The sequence below is a fragment of the Cebidichthys violaceus genome, unplaced genomic scaffold (assembly GCF_023349555.1).
Source record: "Cebidichthys violaceus isolate CVI_PGR_0920_01 unplaced genomic scaffold, fCebVio1.0.p SCAF_4, whole genome shotgun sequence".
NCBI lineage: Eukaryota > Metazoa > Chordata > Actinopteri > Perciformes > Stichaeidae > Cebidichthys > Cebidichthys violaceus.
This window is the reverse complement of record NW_027176594.1, coordinates 12,760,213-12,786,815: the sequence shown is the minus strand read 5'-3', so window position 1 is coordinate 12,786,815 and position 26,603 is coordinate 12,760,213. Positions and strand designations below refer to the sequence as shown.

At 42.0% G+C, this 26,603-nt stretch overlaps 1 protein-coding gene across 1 annotated transcript; it reads right to left on the bottom strand.

The window, feature by feature from the left end:
• Nucleotides 1-1,663: 1,663 nt before the first annotated feature.
• On the bottom strand, nt 1,664-26,603 carry si:ch211-89o9.6 (uncharacterized). The gene is made up of 8 exons (XM_068727778.1): nt 26,113-26,603; nt 20,385-20,488; nt 20,045-20,162; nt 19,513-19,649; nt 13,162-13,237; nt 12,559-12,674; nt 6,793-7,201; nt 1,664-3,447 (listed from the first exon to the last, which is right to left on the bottom strand). The coding sequence occupies exons 1-8, from the start codon at nt 26,405-26,407 to the stop codon at nt 2,762-2,764; spliced, it is 1,941 nt and encodes a 646-aa protein (XP_068583879.1). The 5' UTR covers nt 26,408-26,603; the 3' UTR covers nt 1,664-2,761.

The following is a 26,603-nucleotide window of genomic DNA, read 5'->3' as shown; positions in this document are numbered from 1 at the left end:
TTTATTTCCCTTTTAAACGGTGCCCCACTTGTAAGGAACATACATTTCTGGGATGAGCAGCACAGCGGAGTATGTGGGTTGCGCCCATTAAAAATTTGCCAAATCTTCTCTGCCAATGTCAAACAGCTTATTCTGCTGTTGCTATTGACTCTTGTTTTGAGATTCCGGTACCCCCAGGTGCTGACAATCAGGTGCCTGATTGGCACCTGATTGCCAGCACCTGTGAGCATGGGCCCTGCTATAGTGGTCAATTGGTGTCTGCTCCAAGAATCGGCATGCCACGTTTGTCTGATCTTGATAAGGCCCGTGCGATAGGGCAACTTCAAGCTGGTGTTCCGCAAAAGCAAGTTGCGGCATTATTTGGAGTGAGCCCTAGTACCATCTCCAAACTGAAGACAGGGTTCCATGTAACGGGGGATGTCAGAGACAGACCACGAAGTGGGCGTCCCAAGAAGATGACACCCCAAGAAGACCGGTTCCTCACCCTTTCAGCACTTAGGAACCGTAGGCTGTCTTCTACAGATTTTCAGTCAAGGTTTGCAGGACGATATGGCACATGGCTCTCGGCCTAGACAATCCGGAACAGACTGCACGCAGTCAATCTCTGGGCTCATAGGGCTGCCAGGAGGCCTGCCATGACTGCCCTTCATTGTCAGGCCCGTATGCGCTGGTGTTGGTAACACCTGCACTGGAACATGTGGAGGAACGTTATGTTCAGCGATGAGTCCAGATTCTGCTTATGGAAGTTGGATTGTAGGGTCAAAGTGTGGCGAAGACGGGGAGAACGCTATGCTGATTGCTGCACCGATAGAGTAACACCTTTTGGTGGAGGCAGTGTGATGGTGTGGGGCGGCATCTCCATCACTGGGAAAACGAGGCTTGTCTTCATTGGAGGCAGTCTTAATGCAGAGAGATATCGAGATAAGATTCTGCAACCAGTGGCAATCCCATTTCTCCACAGTCTGGGACCGAACTCCATATTCCAAGATGACAACGCTTGCCCCCACAGAGTGGGGTTTATAAGAGACTACCTCCAGAATTTGGGAGTAGAGAGAATGGAATGGCCTGCCAACAGTCCTGACCTCAACCCAATTGAACACTTGTGGGATCAGCTTGGGTGTGCTGTTCGTGCTAGAGTGACCAACACAACCACGTTGGCTGACTTGCGACAAATCCTGCTTGAGGAGTGGAATGCCATCCCACAGCAGTGTGTGACCAGGCTGGTGACCAGCATAAGGAGGAGGTGCCAGGCTGTTGTGGCTGTGTATGGTTCTTCCACACGCTACTGAGGCTCCTGACTGTTTGTTAAATTAATAAATTGTAAAATTGCCAATATGTCTTGTTTCTTCCTTGTTACTGATAGACTTCAATCAAACAACACCAAACAAGAGTCAATAGCAACAGCAGAATAAGCTGTTTGGCATTGGCAGAGAAGATTTGGCAAATCTTTAATGGGCACAACCCACATACTCAACTGTACTGCTCATCCCAGAAATGTATGTTCCTTACAAATGGGACACCGTTTAAAAGGGAAATAAACAGGCTTTCCAACGGTATAAAATGTATTGCCAAGAAGCATTGTTACAACAGAGAAATAATCTACCAAACACTAATTTCCGAACTTTTTGTTCAATGTTTAGGTTCTACACATACGTGAAATACAGTACCTATTCTATGTAAAGAAAGGACATATACTAAATGTGTCTACAAATATTACAGTGGTGACAAACAATGAGAAAGCAAAAGGCACGCCAACCCAGTTTGTGAGGGATTGCGCAATCTGAGGTGAGGAACAGCTCATCACTGCCTCACCTCACGTGTCTCCTCTGTTTGAACAGGACATGCGCTAATTCAGCGATTTTGATTATAAAAATGTTTGAAATGATTGGAATCATACAGAAATTACATTTATAGCACAGAACAGTAGAGACATATTAATATTTATTTTATTTTAGTATTATTTGTTTTTTACTTTTCATGATGACAAGTGAGGCTCTGCCTCACCTGCCTCCCCTCACCGCACATCCCTGATTTGGAGTTCTCTCTACTTTTAGCTGTGATTGTGCTGTTTCCATGGAGGTGCAGGACTTTTATATTGCTGTGAAAAACAAGGCCACAGAGAGTAAAATGTGACAGGAGCAAAACTGCTTTGGGTTCAGAGGATTAAAGGAAGACCAGATGACATTTAAACACATTCAACAAAAATTACATTACTACCAACAATTTCGCAAAGCATATCATAGTCTCATAGTTTTTAATGTGCTTTCTCTAACAAATCCAGGTAGCTTTTATTGTCAATGTATTTCTGTAAAGCATGAAAAACAACTTGAGGACACCTGAAAACAGATTAATCTCAGTGAATATCATGTGTTTAGGTTGCAGATGTTGTTGTTGGATAAGTCGGCTAATTGTTGCGTGGTATTGCAGTGCTGACTTTCAAATCAATCTGCACCTCAAACTGCCTCAGCCTACAGCAGTGACTACCTGGCACAACCCAGCAGATCCCACTGTAACACAACATAACCTACTTTGGTAAACAGTCAGTGGGAATGTTAAGTACACATTATTAGTAGCCAATGAAAAACAATGGTTTGGTCTCTTTTTTACTGACAGCTCATAGTCGTACAGTGTTTCATCACATATCAAAGACACAAAACATCTGGAAAGTATGAAAGACAGAATAAGTAAATATGGTAACTGCTTCACACTATTGTTGCCTTATCACTATTTACCACCCACTCACAGTCTAACTACTCAGGGATCAGCCCAGCCCGAGGCCTCCCATGGCCTGAAGTCCGCAGCCTGTGGCGGACTGCTGGTGCGTCCTCAGGTTGCAGATCCAAGCAAACCTCTTCCCACACTGGTTACAGCTGAAGGGTTTCTCCCCGGTGTGAACCCTCTGGTGCTTCTTCAGGTTGCCGGCCTCTGAGAAGCGTTTCCCGCAGGTGTCACAGCGGAACGGTTTCTCCCCCGTGTGGACCCTCTCGTGGGCCTCCAGATTGGACAGGCCGGAGAAAGCCTTCCCGCAGGCTCGGCATATGTAGCTCTTCCTACGCCGTTCGCAGGCAGCAATGTAGTCAGTCTGGCTTTTGTTGTGGCGAGCCAGAAGGCTGGCTCGGTGTCGCGCGGCAATGGCCACCTCAATGCTGGTCAACGCCGTTGTGGATCCCCTGAACGATGGAGCCGCTGTGGAGCTCATAGTCTTAGTGATTGAACTGAAACTAGAGATACTTGTTTTGTCACCTCTGTGGGTGTTACTAACGGCGGCCGTGGCGGTGGACAGTGTGGTCTGTGCAGAGGGAATGCTGTGCTGTTGCTGAGAGACCCTGTTACTGTCGCGATGCCGTTGCAGCTGAGCCTGTGCACTTCCTATCATGACTGTTTTTTTGCTCCATGGAGGCTGGGAAGACGGAGCGTGCATCGACACAGGTATGGACACAGGAGTCTCTGGAGCCAGACAGAAAAAAGAAACAAGGAGTCAGCACACATTCATTATGTTGTTTTCTCCGATTTACTGAAAAATGACACGGGGCTTGTCTGTCCACATTCTACAATGATTCGATACAACAGTTAGTTCAGACCAATAACGTGATTGGACGAGAGGCGGTGCTGATATAAAGTCCCAGGACTCTATAGCAGCACTCCTGGAATGCACCTTTAACTATGTTAATAGCTGGTTATTACATTAATGGTCATCTATCTCAGATTGTAAAAAAATGTTGCACCGCAAAGATTGATATATTTCAGCAAAATAAAGGAGATAAATTATGAATGGTAGTCATAAACCAGCTGTCATAGATGATACGCAGGATGTGCAAAAAGGGACTCAAACGTCTTGTACATACAGTACACAGACCGTCTAAAGGTGAGGTGAGGGATGTCATGGCAGTGAGTGGGCATAGGTGAGATCCTTTATGTAGACATACAAAGACCACAATGTGAACTGTGATTCATAATGAGTCAGGGAACATGAAAAATAGAAACACAAAACTTGTTTGTCTTGCAGGTCTGAAAGCTTGGTCAGAAAGTTGCTGGAGACCAACGATGGAGAGCAGGAAATGATGGAGCTACTTACTGTCTGATCACACATGCCACCAAAGCGACTGTCAACAGACCGGTTCACAATAAATGAAAACAAACTGCTCACAACATCTGTGGATCATCTTCAGTTTCTGTGTCATTAATTCTGGATAAGAGATTTTTTTGGAGCTTTGAGCCCCACAAGCTGAGTGCCATAGAGTGTGTGTGAGTGTGTGTGTGTGTGTGTGTGTGTGTGTGTGTGTGTATATGTACATATATATATGTGTATATGTACATATATATATATATATATATATATATATATATATATATATATATATCTTCAATAACTCCAACTGCACAAAATGAAACTAAAGTAATTCCAGTGCTGTGATGCAGAACGATTCATTTTCACGATACTTATATGTATAGGAAAGCTACATATATAGAAATACTTCTGCATTTGTTCTCATCCACATTACCCCTTCTGTTTGGAAAATTATAAGAATCAGCCTGATCCATTCCAGACCATCTTCTGCAGATATGTCCAGACATCCTTTAAAGAAAATGTATCCTGGCTCAACTTGTCTGTCAACACAATCAAATACATGCAAGTGTACCAAGCAAAATAACTAGTAGCATGTTCCGTGCTGCATTGTGTCAAATCTACTGATTACTTTGCATGAGTCAAGATGGTGGAGCAAATCACTGCAGCCATAACTTTCCAGTTGTAAATTCCTGCCTCTTAGGAGCATGAACTGCTGTGTGTGTAATAAGCAGTTTCTTGGTCTATTTCTGGTCTGTAAATACATCCAGGTCTATTTTAAAATGTGGACAGTCAGCTTAATCTTCTGTTGGTCTGCAAACAACAACATCTTAGACATTACATACCCTGTTTTAACCAGGGGTAGAAGTAACAACTTATATTTACTCTTGTTGTAACAAAGTTTTTTGTGAACGTTTACTTTTTTGAGAATTTAAAAAAATCGTACTTTCTTCTCACAAGTATTGTACAAACTCTGTGAGAATGGAACAAAATAAAGGTAATACATCTGCAGCAGAGCCGCAGGAGGCCAGAGATCCAGAGGTGATGCTCTTGAAAAGACACCAGCTCTAAATGTTTACAGTCTCTGGCCGAGTGTCAGGGTGAGCGTGTCACATCCAGGCCGAGGGGCCTTACTCATTTCCTGAATTTGTGCTTCCTCGATTCCTCGTTTTCAGATCCTCTGGCTTGTGAGTTTGAAATGGATCTCAGCGCTCCATCTTGAAGGACATTCCAATTCTTAAAATGCACCGCAAGGATCGAGGTGGCTTGCCGGAGGAGCTATGAGCGAGGAAACACCGGTGTTGTGGAAGTCTTTTCGGCACACGTAAACAAAAAAAAGAGATGATAAACAAAGATGAATAATCTTAAACCACGGCAGGACTCCACAAATGTAACAGTTCCTTTTTGTATTCAGAAATTGTATATTTTAAAAGATCAGATGCGTGATCAGACTTTACACGTAAGGCTCTGTTTTAACCACATTCCTTAATGACACTTCACCTGATATCACTTAAGTTTTTATACTGACTGTAGGCTGCATCCAATTCAGCTGCTATAATCGTGACATGATGTTTACAAGTGCAGCTGTGACACGTCATTTATTTTTTTATTGACGTGGCTTTTAATGACGAGGCAATAACGTCACGTTATTTTAAACGCCTGTCGCCTCGACTCCTCTCTCGTGTCTCCTCCCCGCCTCCTCGACTCGCATCACCCTTAGCGGGACTAAGACGTGAGGCAAGGAAAGGAATCGAGGAGGCACTAAATGGTGAAATGAGAAAGACCCTAGCACTTAGTGAACAGTACATAAACTGCACAACAATGCAACCAACACAAATCAATCAACACAGTCAAACAAACAACATCAGTGATATAATAGTTTCTGTTGTCTGTACACTGCAGAAACCAACCAACCGATCATCACTCTAAGCCTGTTTGGAAAGCTTGGTCCTCTCAAAGAAGATCTATTTTGAGTGTGAACAATGCTGGATTAGTGCATTCGGGAGCCTAAACAGAGACATCACAGGTCTGCCTTCTCAAGTTTAGCCATCTTAGTGTGGATGTGGAATGTAATGGTAATTTTTTACGTAGTATATATTTCTACTCAGTATATTGTATTCATGCATAAGTAATTTTGCTCTGAACTTTGTTGAACTTCACCAGGTCTCTGTTGTGCAAAAGAAGGATTCTCCCTTGCCTGTTCACATAGATAACTAACTGTGTTGTATGCCAAGGCCTTTGGGCCGCTTGTTTTGGTTGCTGGCCGTTTGTTTTCACTTGTTGTTCCATCAGTCTGAGACCAAAAGTCTGAGACCGAAATGTCTGTAACGTTGGCCATCGGCCCCCACCTTTGCTCATTCTGTATAAAGAAAGCTTGTTCACTTTTTTCGAGGTTCTTCCTCACTGAGACTGTACGCATTCTGATGATTGAACCTTCTCTGCGCAGAGAATAAATACTTAAAAGACAACCTGGTTTTTGGTATTATGTATTTCAGCATTAGAAGACTCACGCAAAGCAGGTATAGGAATATTTTCCACCACAGGAAGCACTCATCTAATCAAAAGTCTCAGTTTCTAGCTCTTCAAAATCAGAATGATATGATTATCATTCATGCTTTTGTTTTTTGTCTAAGTTATCAGTGCCTGACATGATCATTTCTGCACAACAAAAACAAAACAAGAAGCACAAACAGAGACACATTAACCCTCTACAAAGGATCTCTCACCTTGTGACACAGTTGGCTGGATCAGACCGGAGGAGTAACTCTGCCCTCTGCTCATCCTCACTGCTGGGGAAACTGAGACTTGTGGTGGCTGCAGCACGGATTGAGGTTGTGTTTCGGTCTCCACAATAATAACTCCATCCAGGTCACACTCTGCTGAGTCATCAGTGGTGAATGGACATGAAGGGCCACTGCGGGCCGGCATAGAGTCACTATCAGGAGCCCAGCGGGTGAAGAAGGTCTCCAGTTCAAACAGAGAGTATTCAGAGTTGTCGGGGTTGCTGTTACTGGACCTCTGCTGTTCTTGTGTTTTGGGGTTGGCTGGTGTGTTGGTGTCTGGTACCCTCAGCTGGACTGCCACTGTACTGCTGGGGTCTTGCGATACCACAGGCGTCGACTGAGGTGCTGCAGACTGGGGAGGAGAAGAGCGGAGGAGTGTGAGCAAAAAAGATTAAGACCAATTAAGACCAGCTCTTAATGACATTGATCTTTCACTCAGGACTTGATGGACATCTAAACAAATAGTTGGACATATTGAGATATATGCCGAGTCACTTTCTTGCCAAGATTTAGATGAGAAAACAGATTGAATTCTGTCCTACCACTGTCTGCGTGTTAAGTACGGAGCTGGAGGTGAAGTAAATGCCTGATATACTTTGGTGCAAGCAGGGGCTCCTTCAAGGGTGTGTCCATTATTTGTTTATATTATTCTGTAGGTTCCCATTACCGTTCCTCAAACATTTCAAAGTATGTTTTTGCATGGAGACGTTGCTCCATTTACACTTATCCATAGTCAGTGTGTCAGCCGCTTTAACTTGCAGCCCTTCCAAACTGAACTGAAGCTGTTATAGAGAACGAAGCAGGAATCATCACTGAGAACCTGTCATGGTCATCTAACATCTCCTCCCCGCTAAAGAAAGCTCAGAAAAAGCTGTATTTCTTAAACGAATATGTGCACAGGAATTTTCAGTAAGATTTTCAGATGTTTTATAAACTCTTTTTTTCAGAATCTGTCAAAGCACTGTTATACTTTAATTTTTCGGGTGCTCCACTCCCCTTTACGCCATTTCTGGGACCATCGAGAGCCCAGGAAGGCGAGTATTGTGTACAGTCCCTGACAAAAGTCTTGTCACTTATCCATTTTGTAGAAACAATAGCTTATAACCTGACTTTTAATTAATCCATTGGTTTTAGAAATGGCTCATATGAAAGCTAAAACCCTCCCAAATTATGTTTAATATACAAAAATAAATTTGCTTCACTGAAGAAAGATTGATCATTTAATGAACACAGAAAGGTCAGATTTTGGCAAGGCAAAAGTTTTGTCGCCTACAGAGAGTAATGTGAAAATTGAACAAATAATTTACTTCAAATACAAAAATATGTTGCATAACATCAGTGAATTAAATAGTGGTGCTGTGAGATCCATATTTAATATCTTGTATGACTTCCATGAGCTTGAAGGACTGCATCCATGCGGTTCGACAATGATTCATACAATTTATTGATGAAGTCATCAGGAATAGCAAAGAAAGCAGTCTTACATGCCTCCCAGAGTTCATCAAGATTCTTTGGTTTCGTCTTCCATGCTTCCTCTTTCATTCTACCCCAGACATGCTCAATGATGTTCATGCCTGGTGACTGGGCTGGCCAGTCCTGGAGCACCTTGATCTTCTTCGCCTTGAGGAACTTTGATGTAGAGATGGAAGTATGCGATGGAGCACCATCCTGCTGCAAAATTTGACCCCTTCAACCGAAGATTCATCTGAGAAATCCACCTCCTGCCACTTTCCCAGCGTCCATCCTTTTAGCAGGCTGTGGGCCTTGGCAAATGCCACACGTTTTTTTAATTGCCTTTTGTTTAGTGCTGGTTTCTGGGCACTGATTCGACCATGGAGGCCATTTCGAGACAGAATTCTACAAACTGTCCTGGTTGACACGGGGACTTGAGGTGACCAGGCCTGGTGGAGCTCTGCTGCAGTGGAAAAGGGGCTGGCCTTGGATTTTCGAGCCAACAAACGGTCCTCCCGAGCAGTTGTCTTGCGGGGTCTGCCGGACCTGGGCTTGTCAAAAACATCTCCAGTCTCTTCAAATCTTTTTCTTATTCTTTGTACTTGACGCTGAGACACATTGAAGGTGTCAGCCACCTCAGCAGTGGATCTGGTCTTCAGCCTCTTGATAATCAACGCTTTGGTCTCAGGGTGAATCTTAGGCATGTTGTCAGAAGTCAAGTTGCAGTTGATGTGAAGGTCTGGTGTGCTGGGGTTCTTTTTATACACACCCACTAATTGATTGATCAATTATTGATCACAGGTGAGGCTGTAATCTAGGATTGGGTGCATCATATGACAAGGCGACAAGACTTTTGTCTTTGCAAAAACTGACTCAGTGGGCTTTACCAAGCTGTGAACGTTAGAATGCTTTTCAGCAGTTTCGTTTGGCACCAAAACATTATTTCAAAAGCTGTTGGGATTGAAATTAGCCATTTCTTGTAAAATAAAATTGATTACAATTATATTTGAGGGGCACTTAAGGTCAACTTGTACCCAAGCGACAAGACTTTTGTCAGGGACTGTATAGTTTATATTGTTTTTGGGTGAACAATATTCCTTCAAGTCAACTTGAGAAGGAAAAATTCCCATGCCAAGTTCTTGTAAACTTTTACAGAGGAGCAATAGAAAGCATCCTTACTGGAAACATTACAAACTAACATGGGATGTGCATGGCCCAGCAGAGTAAGGGCTCTGCAATGCGTGATTGAAACCACCTAGAACATCATTAATACCCATCTACTGCGCATCAGTGATATGAGGTCCCTGTGCAGAGCCCAAAGGATACTGAAAGACAATACCCACCCAGCAGCAGCATGTTCACCCTGCTGCTGACGGGTAAGTATTGTCTTTTAGTACCCTTTCAGAGCTCACCCTCCACCCTTCAGCTCCAGCTCATCCTCCGTATGCCACCATTAATAAATTACATTGGACTTTCTGTTTGGCACATTAACATATCAGTACCTCCTGCACTACCCTCATTCCTACTAAACCAAAATTGTATAGGTATACAAGGATAAATAAATCAATATATATATATATATATATATATATATATATATATATATATATATATATATTTTATGTTTATTCAAAGATTATATATTAGTTATAACTAATATTTGTATGTGTGTGTAGTGAGAAGAGGCTACAACTTACATGTCATTGTTTAACCCTGTTTTGTAAAATAATGAATACAGGAACCTTGTAACCATAAAGTCACTGCACCAAAAAAATGTAAGCGCACACCAGTCCCCGTAAAACCACAAATTGTCATTTTTACGTTATGTTAGTGTTCTGATAAATGAAACAAGATCTGATATTATAAGTAAGCTTCAGCGTGGGTACATGTATATTTTTACTTTAACAGCTCACGCTGAAAGGGGAATAAGTGTCCCCCCCCAAAGTGTTGAAGTATAATGTGCTCTAATTCTCCTGACTGTGAGATGGGATTTAAGAGGTTGGAACCAAGTGATTCCTCTGATGATTGGTCTATAAGGTGGTTTGGATTACACCCCACAATACTGGCTGAAAGATCCTCCTGAAGGTGGAAGTGCAGAAATGCTCGTGGAAAGAATGTATGTGCTGAACTTTGGTGAAATTTGATTCTAGATTGAGGCATACAGACTCAAGGTAATCTGTACATATGGTTATTATGAATTAGAAGAATGTACTGTATGAGTTAGATAGTTTACGATAACATTGTGTCACAATTTTGCAATGTATGATTTTACAATAAAAACACAAATTCACATGTTGAGTATTAAAAAAAAAAGTTTTAATGATTTTCATCACAAACTGTGGACATTAAGCAGGATTGCTGTTACAAAATTGTGACACAATTGAAAAAGCTAGTTTTACATTGACAGTGTATGTTGATGCTACAATGGCTTGTTTTGCACATGATAGTCACACTTTAAAATGACACATTCCTCAAGAAGAGAATTATTCTTGTAGATAAAACAAAGGAGAAATACGTATCAGAAGTCTTGTATCGCTAAGATATCCTGGATGCATTTCCACTGGAAGAACATGATTCAAATACAATAAAAAAAATGCACACAATATTTCATTTAATGTCAGAGGTGCTGACCAAACAGTGTTTGAACTCACCACTCTGTCCTGCACTATCCCAAATGTCTGATTACCTCAGTGGCTGTGAGTTGTTGCTTGGTTTGTTTTGTAGATTTGCATCTATGACAACCATCGAAAACCACCCTGCAACTCTTCAATTACTAGAAATTTAAAAATCATAAGCCATGCCATTTATTTACCTCCACTTCAGAGATCTAAGCCTGTATCTGCAACAGACACATATATTAGCCACAGACCTTGATTTCTAATTCCCTATGTTTATTATCATATACATGATAAACAACAACAGGGTCATGTCATACTCACAACACTGCTGCTCACTGTTTTATGCACTAATTATTATCAATTTCTACTCTCAATGACACCCACCCTTTCCTGCAAAGATGTTTCACATTAAAAGCCTTCTAGTAGCTCAGCTTTGCCCCTCCTGCTCACGGTAGGCTTTTAATGTGAAACATCCATCCAGGAGTTTCATAGAAAGTAGCGCTCAAAAAGATGTTGTAGTAGAAGCAACTGGAATCAGTTACTGAATAAAAATGGAATACAGTTCTATGAGTATGACATGACTGTCGGGTCACTCTGCTGGAATAAGTGCTGTGGAAATGTGCACAGGCTGAATTTACCACGTGAGCCACTATGGTACCGGTAACTCCATCCAACAGTTAGGGACCAGCCTTAACTTGTTTGTGATGGCTATTATTTGAGAATGTACAGTAATTTAGAGAAATCTAGAGATATATATGTAAAAAGATGGTTGTCATTTAAAATTGGACTGAGTTTGGACTGACATCTGGGGTTGAAAAATAAATCCCTATAGAATATTTTGGCTCCAGGCCGGATGTGGTCATTATCTTGCTGCTGTCTGTTTTCAAAAGTGGTTTGAGTTTAAAATGTAAGGCTTGTTATTTACGACTCTTTGTGTGATTTTGAGACATAATAACAACATCTTTGTCTAGGATGTCCCTGACTGCATGTCGTAGGTTTGTGGGTGGTGTCTCTTTTGGTGTTTTTTCAGGTTGCTTGGGTCAGAGAACCTCTCAGGGCAGAGCGAGCACTGGTATGGTCTCTCCCCGGTGTGGATGTTCCTGTGGATCTTCAGGTTCCAGAACTGGGAGAATTTTTTGCCGCAGATGCTGCAGCCAAAGGGCTTCTCTCCTGTGTGAGTCCTGAGGTGGGATTCTAAATTTGCCGGCGAGGTGAACCCCTTACCGCAGAAGCTACAGATGCAAGCCCTCCTCCTGGGGATGTTCTGCTGCATGTTAGTACTGCTCTGACCCCGGCAACTGTCCTGACCCCGACTCTGACCTGGGTCCAGGAACTGTTGGGGTCCCTGTATCTGACTTAAAACCTGAATGGGGCTGGACTCCTCTGACAGATCGATAACAGGAGTCTGCTGCTGAAAGGACAGAGAGGTGTGGAAGCCTCTAGAGCTTTCAAGAGCCAACCCCTTTCCTGCTGAATTCTCAACAGCCAATCCCCTCCCAGAACCGTCCGACTCGGCTCCAATGAGTGCGGTGGGCAGGTACGGGAGGGGGGCGCAGTGAGAGGACGGCCCCGGGAGGCTATCTTCATGACAATAACTACCCCCCCCATTGGTCCACAGTGAAGAACGCCCATAGCTGACCTCTGAGAAGCCCGGCCCAGACTCCTGCGGGTCACACAGCTGATTGGTGGACGTTTGTGTGATTTCCTCAAATGGCAAAACTGCTCTGTAGTCATCGGTGCTCGACTCCACCAAACCTGGAGACGAAGATAGTTATACTTAGTGTTTTTTCTCTTTCACAATCAAAGGTGGAGAAATACACAGTTTCTGCTGCCAGGAAATGAAAAAAGAGGCATTTGGCACATGTCCATTCTTGAGTGTGTGAGAGGTTGTTTTTTCTTTTCTGCAAGCATCTTTTGGACTTCAGCATTTGATTTCTATATGAGAAATATATGGACGTAAGCGATAAGGTAGTATCTTATTACTGATATTGTGCTCATGTTGTTTGCTTTCACAATGCTTAATTTCCCTTGCCACTGAACAGGAAGAGGGCATTTTATTTTGAAATTGATAACAAATACTAAATACAAAGTGGCCATGCTTGGTAAGAGACATCTAAACTTGCATTTACACTTTGTATCGTACGGAGAGTCAGCAGATCTCTGGTGATGTCAGAGGTGTGTGCTAATCAATATGTCATAGTGTGATCACCACTTCAGATGGATGGAGGATGTGTCCACTCACCCTCTTGTATGCTGAGGCTTGTCGCCGGCTCCACCTCCTCCAGCTTCACCAGCACGACGACCGGCTCCTCCTCCTTCTGCACACATACAAAGCAGAGTGCAAACGGCATTGAGAAGAAGCGACTTCATTCAAAACATGATGACGTGGCTGCAGAGTAAGTTGACAACTCTCAGTGGGCTTGTCACTGGAAAAATAACTACAAACATTCTGCTTACACCAAACCTAATGGAGATATTTGTTCAAATGTAGGGGCCCCTTAAAGGGAAAGTCCAGTCTTTTGATACATTTTGAGGTTTTGTTGATAATAAATTTACAGAACAAGATTATGGATTATGCAACAATAAGGGCATGGAGAGAGGATGAACAGAGACACGTCACCGACTGTGTGGCCACTTTTTATGTCAACGCACACAAAGCAGATGAATGATTTTCTTCCTGTATTGTATTTTGTTACGAAGGCTGAGCCGGCGCTCTGCTGTCACACTGGAGACTGGACTTACCAGACTCTCTGAACGTGGGATTTCGAGCGCTCACTTCACCGGGAGGAAATCCCGCAGCATGTGCTCCTTCTGCACTGGCACGCACTCCAGTCCATCAAAATGACAGACGGCCTTCAGATATTTCCGCCATTGGTAAAAACAAGTCAGTCAGTGACGGAAAATCATTTGCGTTTGTCCTGTTTGTCAGTCATTGAATTTTTCGTCTTAAATTGTCTAACAAGTTTACTCTTTTCTAATGTGTGCTCACTGCAATATAAAAGTCCTGCACCTCTATGGAAACAGCACATTCATGGCTAGAAGTAGAGAGAAATAATTTCTGTGATAATATATTTTACAAAAATTGGAAAAACACTAGAATCTATATACACAACATGTTTCCAAGTGGCCACAAGTGCTACCCATAGTTGAAAAAAAACATGGAGACTGCACATGCTCTCTATATATATATTAGGGCTGGGCAAGTTAACGCATTATCGCATTAATTAATTAACGGCGACAATTATTTTATTGCACATTAACGCAGTTTTTTTTTTAATGCAATACACACCGTTGATGTCAGCAAATCACCCAAACTAACAGTGGAGGGAGACTTCGGCAGACTATGTTGGATGCAGCGTGTGGGAGAAGTATAGATAAACAAAAGCAAGACAAGCTAACAAATGCCACAGCGAAGTGGATAGATACAAACTGCAGGCCGACTAGTATTGTGGAAGATGTCGTTCTGAGGAACGTTCTTAGGATCGCAACGAATGACGGCACGTATGAGCCTCCCTCAAGACGCACCATCACAAGAAGAATACACGAGTTGTATGAAAAGGAGAGGACTACAAAAGCGACGGCGTTACAACATGCACCAAATGTTGCTCTCACTGGAGACTATTGAACATCGCTGGGTGACGATAATTACCTCAGAGTTACAATGCATTATATTGATGAACAGTGGGAGCTGCATTCACATGCTGTGACTGTCATGAAAACAGAATACAGACATTTTGCTGAAACGTGTGCGGAACATTTTATTCATGTTGCACAGCAGTGGAACGTTTCAAATAAAGTCAGCACACTTAGCACAGATAGTGCAAGAAATATAACTGCTGCTGTGTAAAGGGAATACTGCTGTTAAAATGCACCTAATTTGTTTAAAGTGTTTGCAAACCAAATGTTATTCCACTTTTGTTCATATAGCAGTACTTTTAAAATAAAAGTGCGCAATACACTACTTTTTAATTTATTATTTAATTTTGCGCATAATGCGATTAATCGCAAAAAATCATGCGATTAATCGCGATTAAAAAATGTAATCATTGCCCAGTACTAATTATATATATTTTACAGCCTCTCCTGTCCTGTCCAGCCTGCCGTGCAGTCGAAGTTTCACAGAATTTTTGTCATGTGACTGTTGGTCTCTGACAAGTCGATCATGGCTTCCTAGTTGCGATGAGTAGCAGATCATTTTATGTTTTTTACAGGATCCGATTAGAGCAAAAGGTTTAATTGTGGCGAGATTTTAAATGAGTCAGGTTTTTGATGATTTTAAGCTTTGTTTTGGCTTTTTTTTCTGATGGAAGTGTTTGTCACACATGATGTGTTCAGGGACGATGATGGTTTTTACAGCTTCTGACTATGACAAACGGTGTAGTTTTGGCGATTGTTTGAAAAACGGGGGACTGAAAAATGCTTTTCATCCCACCGGCGGGTTTTGGGGTTCAGAGGGAAAAACTATTTTTACACAAATACATCCACAGACCTACAGTTTCTAAATGAAATATCTACAGTTTAAAATACACTGTGCTTTAAGATGTACATATCGTCCAACATTGTCAAATATAAAACTAGCTTGTTTATAGAGACATAATTATACATATAATGTGCATAACCACCCACTTCATGCTGATATATATTCCTTTTATTGTTGGTCATTGTTATTTTTGTGTTAACTTCATTCTTTAAAAAAAAAGGTTAAGACTTTTCAGTGGTAACAAGCATATTTAATTCCTTAAATAAAATGTTGCATGCAAAATATGAATTGTCTTAGAATATACACAGTAACAATGTTCTCAAACATTTACTTGGAGTACATGGATACCATTTCCAGACATAGTGACCGAATATTGGCTGAATTCTGACACGTGTAATTATTTATTCCAACTATATAACCAATGAAAACAACACAATGTGTAACACACAGATCACTTGAGAAACCCCATTTTAAAATCTCCAACACATAACAGAAGTGGAACCAGCTGAGCTTAAGATATGCGTGCCTTGAGCTATACAGCACTGTCTCAGCCTGTGTGTTTAAAATGTGGCAGTAACCATTTTAATATAACAGCTAAAAGAGAGTGAGCTGTGGAGGCCTAACGGTTCAGATGCATACCACACCATAGTTTAATGGGAATTGTCACACACAATGAGCACACATTGTTGCACTGTGAACACACACACTGTCATTTATCTCGACTCAATCCCACACACACCATCCTGCTGCCCCAAACGCTCACTAGAGCACAAGAGGTGGGCTAATCCACTGCTGCAAACAAATTCAATCCGGTTTGAGGAAAGTTTGATAAGGGGGGACAATAGCTCAGTCTGTAGGGAATTGGCTTGGGAACCAGAGGGTTGCAGCAGCACAGACCACGTTACGGAATGTGAACCGGAGTCGGTGCCAGCACCCGACTATGTGGCAGCCCCATCACTTTGGCATCTCTCCACGGCTAAAGGCCCAACGCGATGGAAGCGTCTGAGGTGCGAGTATGGAAGTACACCTATTGGGCCATGTGCAAGAACATTTTCGTATTCTTATCTTAGCTGTCTCTTAGCTTTTTTGTAAGAGTCAGATTCAGAAAATGCTCCGAACTTCAGGTACCTGTGACCAGCTTTAACATGAGTGCCACCTGTGTGCATTCATGAGGATAATTAAAGCCCCAATTGTACCATATAGGGCTAAGTGACCTGCCCCCCCAAAAAAAATATAACTTTATAAGTTTGGAGTATTTAATCCTGCTTTCAGAAATCCATAAAGTAAAATCTGTACTATTTAAAAGCGTCAGCAGCAGAATTAAGGGGCCCGTTTAAGCCACGGAATGGGAGAAAATAACGGGTGCTGTTAACGGCGTGTCACCTGAGGGTCGTACCGTCACTGGAATCATTTTTGAAGGATCAAATGGCTTAAAGAATATGTGCCGTCATATGTGATGATGTTTCCCTGGACTTTGACTTGCATTTAACTTGCATGTGAAGATGCATCCATCCACCTGTCTCTGCCAATGTTAGGACGCCGTCTAAAAAAGACTGTGGCTGATGCGCTAGAGCATCCAAAAGAAGGAAAGTCAAACAGGAATATGTCAACATAATTATGTAAATTTATGTTTTCTAATGCAAGTGGCTTCAAAGTAAAATGACCATACTCAAAATATGAGAAAATTGCGGAATAAACTCGTACAACCCTTTCTAGAATGAATCTGTCTCATATGAGTTGTTCTTTCATGAGGCCCATCGTTTTAATGGCCAGCACGCACTAAAAGCCTCAAGATCGTCAAACTACTGTGGCGCCTCTACTACAACCTGGTTTACATTTTAGAGCGTCAAATGAGGACCCAGCAACAAAAGATGTTTTTTTTTGAAGCCACAGTACCTGTTTGGAGAGAGCTAGAAGCAATATAAAGCCACAGATTCTTCCCAAAAGGACAATATTCTATTAAGTTAAACTACTACTGTCATTTTCACTGGTTAAAAATGTCAAGCGTTGCCGATGGTAGATCACATCAGCTGTCATAGATTAACAGGAATGCTGTTTGTAACGGTTTGTGTGCTCTCTGCAGGACAGTGTCTGTACTAAGCCACTTCAAAGATCAGGCACATCCTGTCTCACAAGGATGCAGAACAAGTAGTTCATGCATTTGTTACTTCTAGACTAGATTATTGCAATTCTTTATTATCAGGCTGCTCTAATAAGTCTCTTTAGACTCAGCATTTCCAGAATGCTGCAGCACGTAGACATCTAAGGAAAGAAATAATATTCCTGTATTAGCTACGTTACCAGGATGCAGGGTTACTTGTGTTTCCTAGAGTTTCCAAAAGTAGGATGGGCACCAGAGCCTGCAGCTACCAAGCTCCTCTCCTGTGGAACCAGCTTCCACTTTCAGTCCGGGGGGCAGACACACGCAACACTTTCCTTTTTGATGGTGCTTATAGTTAGGGTTGGCTCAGGTTTACCTTAGTCCAGCCCCTAGATAAGCTGCTATAGGCCTAGACTGCCGGGGGACATCCTAACAAACACTGAGCTCCTCTCGCTCCTCCTTTTCCTCTCCATATATTCATGCATGTTACTAACTTTGGTTATTCCCCCAGAGTCTATGTGCTTTCTTTCCTCGAGGTTTCCAAGGATTGTGGTTATATCTGGACTGCAAAGCTCTTTGTCTCAAATGTGCGATTTGTGATACAGGGATATACAAATAAAATTGAATTCACTTTGCAACCTCTGTGTGTCTAATAAAAATAACAAAGGAGTGAAACAATTTAATTTCCCCAAGAGTTTTTTAATGAATTCTAATACATTCGAACAAAAACTACAGTGACCAGCTGTTGCAAGCAATTACTGATCCTTTTTAAAAATTAAACTATATATTTGTGAGGTTTTTTTACATCAATCAGAAAGTACTCAGTCATACACTAACACATTGCGGGCTTGAGTCTGCACATGAGATTTTTTTCATACTAATACAGACTTCTCCTTTAAAAAGTTTTTTGGGAAATGAGGCCCAGGACAAGGAGTATCCACTCCAGCAGAAAATGTAAATGTGAGTGCAGTATCATCCTGGTTGGACAATACTACACATTCCATACGCTACTAAAAATATGTCTCCACCTTTCAGTCTGAAAAGACCAAGACATTGTGAAGAGAGCGATTTTCAAAAAGTAAATAAAGTATCGCAACTCAATTTGTTTGTCCAAAAGCTGCTTCACTTCAGCATGGTTTGGTTGAGGAACTAATAATACATACTATTCTTATTTCTCTCTCTAAAAACAAAGTCACATTTAAAAAAAACAAAAACAAAATCTTGTGAACTTTTGTGGGAAACACTTAAAAATCGGTTTAGAAAGTTTTTAAGAAGGTTCTTTTTACAAATTATTTTCATTCTGTTGAGTCTATTTTTCTTACTGCCAACATAAAGAGTCTTTGCTGGATTATTAGTTAGTTAGTTCAGATCTAGTCACAGGTCTCCTCTTCAGTAGAATTTTAAGGGTGGCTCTTTTGCTGGTGTGTTTTCAGATTTCTTATCCAGGCAAATCCCTTGCCACACATACCACAGCTATATGGTTTCTCTCCGGTGTGAACTCTCTCATGTTTCCTCAGGTTCCCGGCCTCTGAGAACATCTTCCCACATGTGGAGCAGCTGAAAGGCTTCTCCCCCGTGTGGACGCGTTGGTGAATCTCCACCTTCTTGGGGCGGTTAAAAGCCTTGCCGCAGTAGCTGCAAACAAACAGTCTTTCGTTGGTGCCCGGTCGACGGTGCACTGTGCTGCTGTCGGCGAAGGGCTGGGACGGGGGAAAAGCGGGACCGTAACGATAGCGGCCGTTAACACTGGAAGAGGTTGATGGGAAATCAGTTGCCGCCATCGAGTATGAACAAGACGACCTCATTCCTTCCACTTCAACCACAGAGTGCTTGTCATAAAACTCCCCAACCAACGAGTTAGCGCTTTTATTGTCATCACACAACACGTCAAACTGTGAATCATTGCTGCCTCCATCAATATACTGGTGGGGGTTTATTATTTCCTGCAGTGAGTCTCTGCCCTCAACAAAGGCACTGCGTTCACATTTAAGGAGAGGAGAGGAGTCACTGACCTCCACTCCTCTGCTGCTGCCGGTACACCTCGTCCTGTTGCTCTGGATCTGGGACTGACTGGAAGTGGACTGGGTGTCCTGCAGTTCAAGGCTGGGTCTCTGTCCTGCAGGTCCACGAGAGACGCACTCCACCACTCCTTTAGAGAGATGGTGTGGGGCAAAAAAAGAATAGAATGGTTAAAAACTTTCATTTAAATGATGCACCAATTTATGCATGAGAGGTTTCACACATTTTACCTTTAAAAAGTATGCTATGTCTAATGAAAAAAAATGTATATTTTCTCAGACTTGATTAACTCCTCTAAGGCTACAGAAGACATTAGACATTCAGACCATGTGTAAAATCAGTGGAGTGCTTCTTGAAAAGGAGGAAAGAAGTAGTAAAAGGAATCTGACTGAGTATTCAATGTCAATTTTCAGCGCTTGACTGTTTTTCATGCTTCAGACAGTGGGTCGGTACTGGAAAAGTATGCTTTTTAATACTCGGCCTTACACACAGGGTAGTGTTGTATACACAAGCAACAGTACTCACCATCATCTCCTATAATCGCCACGTCTTCCATTGTTTCTTCAACTCGTGACATGTTGGCCTCCACCTTCTCCTCCTTCACCAGCACTGCTTCTGTCTCCACCAGCTCCACATCTGGAGACTGCACAACAAGGCACGTTTTTTTTAATATTCATGCAGCTACAGTAGATTAGTTCAACCAGAGCAGCTCGGCACAAACACAACCCTCTGTTGTTTACAGACAACTTTCAGGGTAAGGTTTCATGTGGCATTGCTCGACAGCCAACCCGTCCCATCCCTGTGTGCTTGTTTCCAGAGCTCTGATGTTCTACACAAGTCACGGTCACCTTGACTGAGAGCTTACCTTACTTTGCATGCTGTCAGAATGGATCGGCTCGCCGCTTGCGACCCCTGCAGCAGCTCTACTGGACCACAGGGCCACAGCCATCCGTTGCTCAAAGGCACCAACTACAGAAAAACAAGAAGAATGTCTATTATGAAAACACTGACAGTGTACATTTCAATGGTCAGTATTGACAGTGTTACTACAGTGGAAGCAGAGATGGGAAAATATAAAAATGAATGTGTATTCCACATCATAACACAGTTGTCTTTAAATAAGTGTTAAATAAATTGTTGCATTTTGTTGCTACGGAGTGCTTATCCAGGTCAGGGTACTGAGATATAATCCGTTTATACGGAAAGCAGAGATGTTTTTCTGTTTGGAATCAAAAAACGGACCAATTTTTTATTTTTTTTCTTCGTTTACAATTGAAGAACGAAGAAAGGCAGGCAGGGGATCCGGAAGTAAAGGTCCAATTCTGGTCAGTACCATAAAGAACTTCATGATGAAAGGGTTACCAAAATTGTGACTTTTCATGGAACAATGCTGATTCGATTTTGTGCCATTTCCCAGGTTTTTGTTGAGGGACAAGGGCCGCTAACAAACAAACGAAACCTGGCACACACATTAAAGTGCTAAAATATGTTTTCTAATACGATGCGTGTGCTTGGGTGTGTCTATGGGGTTCGATAGCACACACTAAAATGTTGACAAAGTAGCCCTCGCAGTAAGTTTCACTTAGATGTATGAAACTTGGTATGCAGATGTATCACATGTAGATTAAAAATAAACTTCAAACTTAGTCAGTACAATGTAGAGACCTTTGTGATGACGTTAGTAAAACCTTTAGGTTTCATGGAACGGCGTTGATGTGGCTTGGCGGCCATTTGAAGTGACTCACCATTAAAAACAAGCTGTTGTAACTCGACTGTCCTTGGATACAAACTGAACATGCTTCCACAGGCCTGAGGACCCGCCTCCAATTTAGCCTTGTCCATTCCAGTTGTTTTACTGGCTGTACTTTTACCAACAACTTGAATGTAGCTGTACACAATGACACAAACTCTTTTTGACTGAGAGAAGAGTAGTCACTATAAAGTATAGCACATGCCTGTTGAACACGTTTCTACGTAATACTAGCGGTGCACATGATTCAGTCCTAACTAATAGTTCTCTATTAAGCATTGGCAAAATATTGCATACAAACTACTGCTACCCGTTTATCATTGCCAAGATTGAAGTAGACATACTCTCATCTCATCTCATCTTCAACCGCTTATCCGGGATCGGGTCGCGGGGGCAACAGCTCCAGCAGGGGACCCCAAACTTCCCTTTCAGCCAGCTCTGACTGGGGGGATCCCGAGGCGCTCCCAGGCCAGTTTGGCGATATAGTCCCTCCACCTGGTCCTGGGCCTCCCTCGGGGTCTCCTCCCAGCTGGTAACTACAGCCGTCTATTAGTTAAGAGGCGATGGCCACTAACAAGCTGCCAGTCAGTAGGGTCTATCGTATTAAAAAAAAAAACATAATCTAGGGATGTACAAGATAAAAAAACAAAAACATAATTCAGGTCTAAGCCCATGGACTACAACAATGAATGACGTGATGGCTTCCTTTACTAGAAATGGGGGTCAAAAGAAAAGAAAGCTGAACATTCAGCCCTGGCCAAATGATGAATGTAGGGAACTGTTAAAATCTTTAAAAAATGTTTAAGTCTGGTTTGACCATGGAAATCATTATTACATGACATAGAACACAACAGGGTTGTTTTTAAGTCCCTACACGGCAAGTCTTGTGATATGGTTTCCCTAACGACAATATGTTTGTAACGTATACCTGTCTGAAGTACATCATATGAAACAAGAATCAAAAACCGTATGATGTCTGAACTGTTTTCACATTTTTAGATCTGTGTTTTGTTCTAACAAGCACAAAAAAGTGACAGAATCCAAACATTGCTAAAGATTTAGCCAGTGTGAGAAGATAATGTAATGGTTGTGGTCGGCTGTAGGTCATAAATGTCAAAATGGTGATTGGGGACATTGCAGCAGTAGCTCAGTACGTGGGGACTTGGCTTGGGAACCACGGGCTCCAAGTACTGAGTGTGAACTTGTAGCCAGAGGGGCCAGTTGGTTGGTTAAGGTGGCGTTGAGCACCGGACCCGCCGAAATGAACCATGCGCGGTAGCAAAATCTTGTTAATATAGGACGACTCATACAAGCAAAGGTGGCTCAATTCTTTGAGGGTCATCCCCGTGCTCCTGTCAAAGAGTCCTGCAAAACTAAGTTTTGAAGATGGCAAAAAAAAAAAAAAAGGTTACTTCCCACACCTGTTCAACACTACGGAGAATGTAGGACCTTTATTGGTGCCATGACAACAGCAAATGCCCGTCCTATGCTGTATGATCTGATGGACAAGTGAGGGGAGAAGAGCATTGATTCTGACAGACTGTTGTGATTTTGCCATGGGATGGCGACTGGATACCAGAAACAGGTCCGTTTTACTATATTGTGGAGTTTGTCAGCAGGATCACAATGCTATGCATATCCTACTCTGCACAACAGCATCCAATGAAAACGCAATGGAATCCCACTTGGCTCTCACAATGCAGCCGTCCTTTCCGACCATGTGAGCCGTGAAAAGACAACTCCAAACATAACGAAATCAGAAACAATAGTGAGAAGTAAAAAAAGACATTTGAGCTAAAAAGTAGTGTACACCAAACGTCATGTTTTCCCTGACTTCACAACTTTGACATACGGATATTGAAATGGGTGAGTTTGATTGCCGACTGCAGCATCATTAGTCATATTGTGTCAGGTTGATCAAACACTGGAACAGGTTACTTTGCAAAATGTTAATTTAAATACTGAAAGACTGACATCAAAAAATATTGAAAACATTTTTTATATCTATTCATGTCGGCAACAATTGTATGGTGATTTGTTAAAAATTAGAAATGTGAATTTTGTGATGATTCATTATTGCTTGTAAATAAAAACACTGATTATTGATGATTAAATGAATGATGCTAGTAACAAAGTTGAGGTGCAAACTGTATGCTTATCATAGACATTTAAGTCATTGTACCTGGTTCAAAACTTGTTCTTCCATGGTTAAGGCAGTAGGACAATTAATTTAAACAATAATTACCATGGTTTGTTTACCCCCCCCCCATGACAAATATGGAGTTATGCTTATGGCTAGACAGATGTTTCCCGGGAAGAGTAAATTTTGTATTCAATGTTTTGAAGATGCTACAAGTGTTCCTTATGGGTATCTAGTGATTGATTATAAAGACACCGATCATCTCCGTCTCTGAAGAAGAATAACATTAAATATGCATCGGCAGACTTTATGTTAACGCTACGCAAGATAGCATACAATGTCATAAAAGGCACAATACCTTTAACCAAAAAGAACAAGATGGGGAATAGATTAACTGCTGATCAACAGGTGTGTGAGTCAAAGAAAAACAAAGTGATGCAGAAAAGAAGCTCATTAGCCTGAAGGATGTCTTCTACCATTTCTCAGTATTGCTGCGCTCCAGCCTTATTGCTTCTAGACAATTATAGAAGAACATGGAGTTTGCCAAAAAAATATATCTCTTTCTTGTGCCCCAACAGCAGCTCAATCTTTAAAAACAACAATACCCACCAGACTATATTCGAGAGACGGTTTAGAATTTATATCATATAAGTGCGCGCGCGCACGCACACACACACACGCACGCACACACGCACACACACACGCACACACACACAAAGTGATGGAGACAGTGACGTGAACCAGGCGAAGTGAAAAAGAAGTTGACAACAACTATGCTCGTTACTGTAAGTGCAATAAAACATTTGCTGGTAAAAGGCCAATACTTCATCAATGCAGCAGATCATAAAACTCACGATTCAGATCGGATCAGCACCATAGAAAAAGTATAACTTGGAGATCCCTGATCACGTTTTTATATGCTGATACTAATTGCCCATCATTGATGATCCATACTGGCAGATACAGATCCCTTTGCTGTTTTATTATAGCAGCTGGTCTATAAGGCAAACGTCCGAATTTTTTTTACAACTGCTCTGAAGTCAGTAAACCATCAAACATTCTAAATCCGTTTACTTTGTTATTGTAATTTATAGAAAACACACAATTCAAATAATAAGGAAATAAAAGACTATATTTATTGATTAAAACAAATCTCGTCATTAGTAGTGTTGATGATGTATTCTAAGCTGCTTAGGGCTAGTGTAAACAGCTCATAATTCATCTCTAATATCTATTTATGTTGTTGTGAAAACAGCTTCTCCAAACAACTGGGTTTATTAAAGTTTCTCACCAACAGTACATTTTACGAGATTACATGTGAACACATCATGACAACGTTATAATTTACCTTTGCCCCAATACTCATTTTCCCTGAACAGATCCTGAACGCATCATAATGTAACCGAACGTTCTTCTGTCAGTTTAAACACTGATTGGTTGTTTACAATGAAACATTAGATGAGATCGGAGAATAGAAACATCTATATGCTGATGTCCTGATTGCATATGTCAGTACAACTTTATCTCACACTGTGATGGTTAATGTTAAACTGTGTACTTAATTTGTGTTTCACAAGCGTGCCGAACCGTGAGGGGGATCCGTACCACCAGTGGTCCGTTGCACCGCTGTTATCGATACATCTGTTCAACAAGCATTAACATGTAGACGAATTCAATCGGATCCGTCCGCAGTATGTCATCCACCGATCGGTGTATGCACACATGATCGGACAAACAAGCTAAAACTGAAGCTGTCTGTCTCAGGTCTCACTGTTTAGCTTAATTTGTTTTTCCCTACTGGCTGAGACAAAGCAGACAGGAGGACAAGAGGACAAGAAATGCTAAAGTTCACTCAGTAATGGTAGTTATTTTATTGACATCTTAGATTTGTTTTCAGCAAGTAATTAATGACTTAAAATGTAACTCGAAGAGTTTTTTTTTTTATTTGTTATAGTTGTGTTATTAGTACTTGTACTTCAGTAAAAGAGCTTAGTACACCTTCCACCACTGGTCCTTGACACTGGCTCAGTCAGTGGTAACCACTGCACCACCCTTACCGCCTTCAAAGCATTTCCTACGTGGTCATGGTTAAACGTAGTGCCTGGGGCACGTGCTGTACTGATAATTGATACTCAGAGAGATGAGAAAGAGATACGTTTTAAAAAAACATATGTTAAGAACTACAAAAAAACCTGCCGCAAACAATGTTAGCAAACAATTAGCTAGCGCCTGCGCTTCATCGCAAGCTATTGGAGGTACTGAATGTCTACACATGCTTATGTGGCTTTTAATGATAGTATCAGTGAATAAATAGTGTAGTTCCTTAATTCCATCGTCTTCTGTCTCGATCTCCTGATGATGTGGTGCTTCACTTCTACACAGTGATCTGCAGCTTCTCTATCTTTTTAACCTGCTTTGAACTGGTTAGACAACTTGGATATATTCTTCAAACACAATACAATGTCATACAATGATGGCAGAGGCCACCTGCCCACCAGGACCCTAACTTATTCACATTCACGGAAAACTTGGGGTTGGAGGACGGCCCGCGCTATCGCTGAGCCACAAAGGCTTAGCTAGCTACTTGTTGAAAATACAGAATGAAATATAGCATGGCATTGTGTGTTTGAATGCAAAGACTGATCGGGGTATATACTTCACGTTAAAGTGATCCACTGTCCTGCATCGTTATCGTCAGCTTACCGGAGGAAGGCGAGGACTCTCGGAGCCTGTCGCTGCTGTGGATCTGCACCCTCGCCCGGCTACCGTTCACGGCACTCTCCCGAAGCCTCCGCTCGGCGTTTCCCCGGGCCATCTTCAGCTCCAGCAAATGCAGCTTCCTCTTCAGGGCTTTGTTCTCTCTCTGGCACTGAGACATCTGTAAACTCACCACCGCATAGTCGTCGTCCACAAGCTTGCATATCTCCGCCACTGCTGCGTTAGCCAGGACCTCCATAATGGAGGCCAGCTGGGTCTGGAAGGCCAGACGGCTGGACATCCTTCCTACACTCGGTGGCTAGCTTGGCCGCTCCGTCGTTTTGAAAATACCGTTACACTCCTCTTGCAGGATTAAGGAATGCTGGATGTTTAGTTAAACCATCACAGCTATAGTGGAAACTCTACGTGTTTAAATGTTGAGCTGGTGAGAGAAGTCTAAGCTAAATTAGCTTCTCCTCTGTCCGCAAGCAACGACG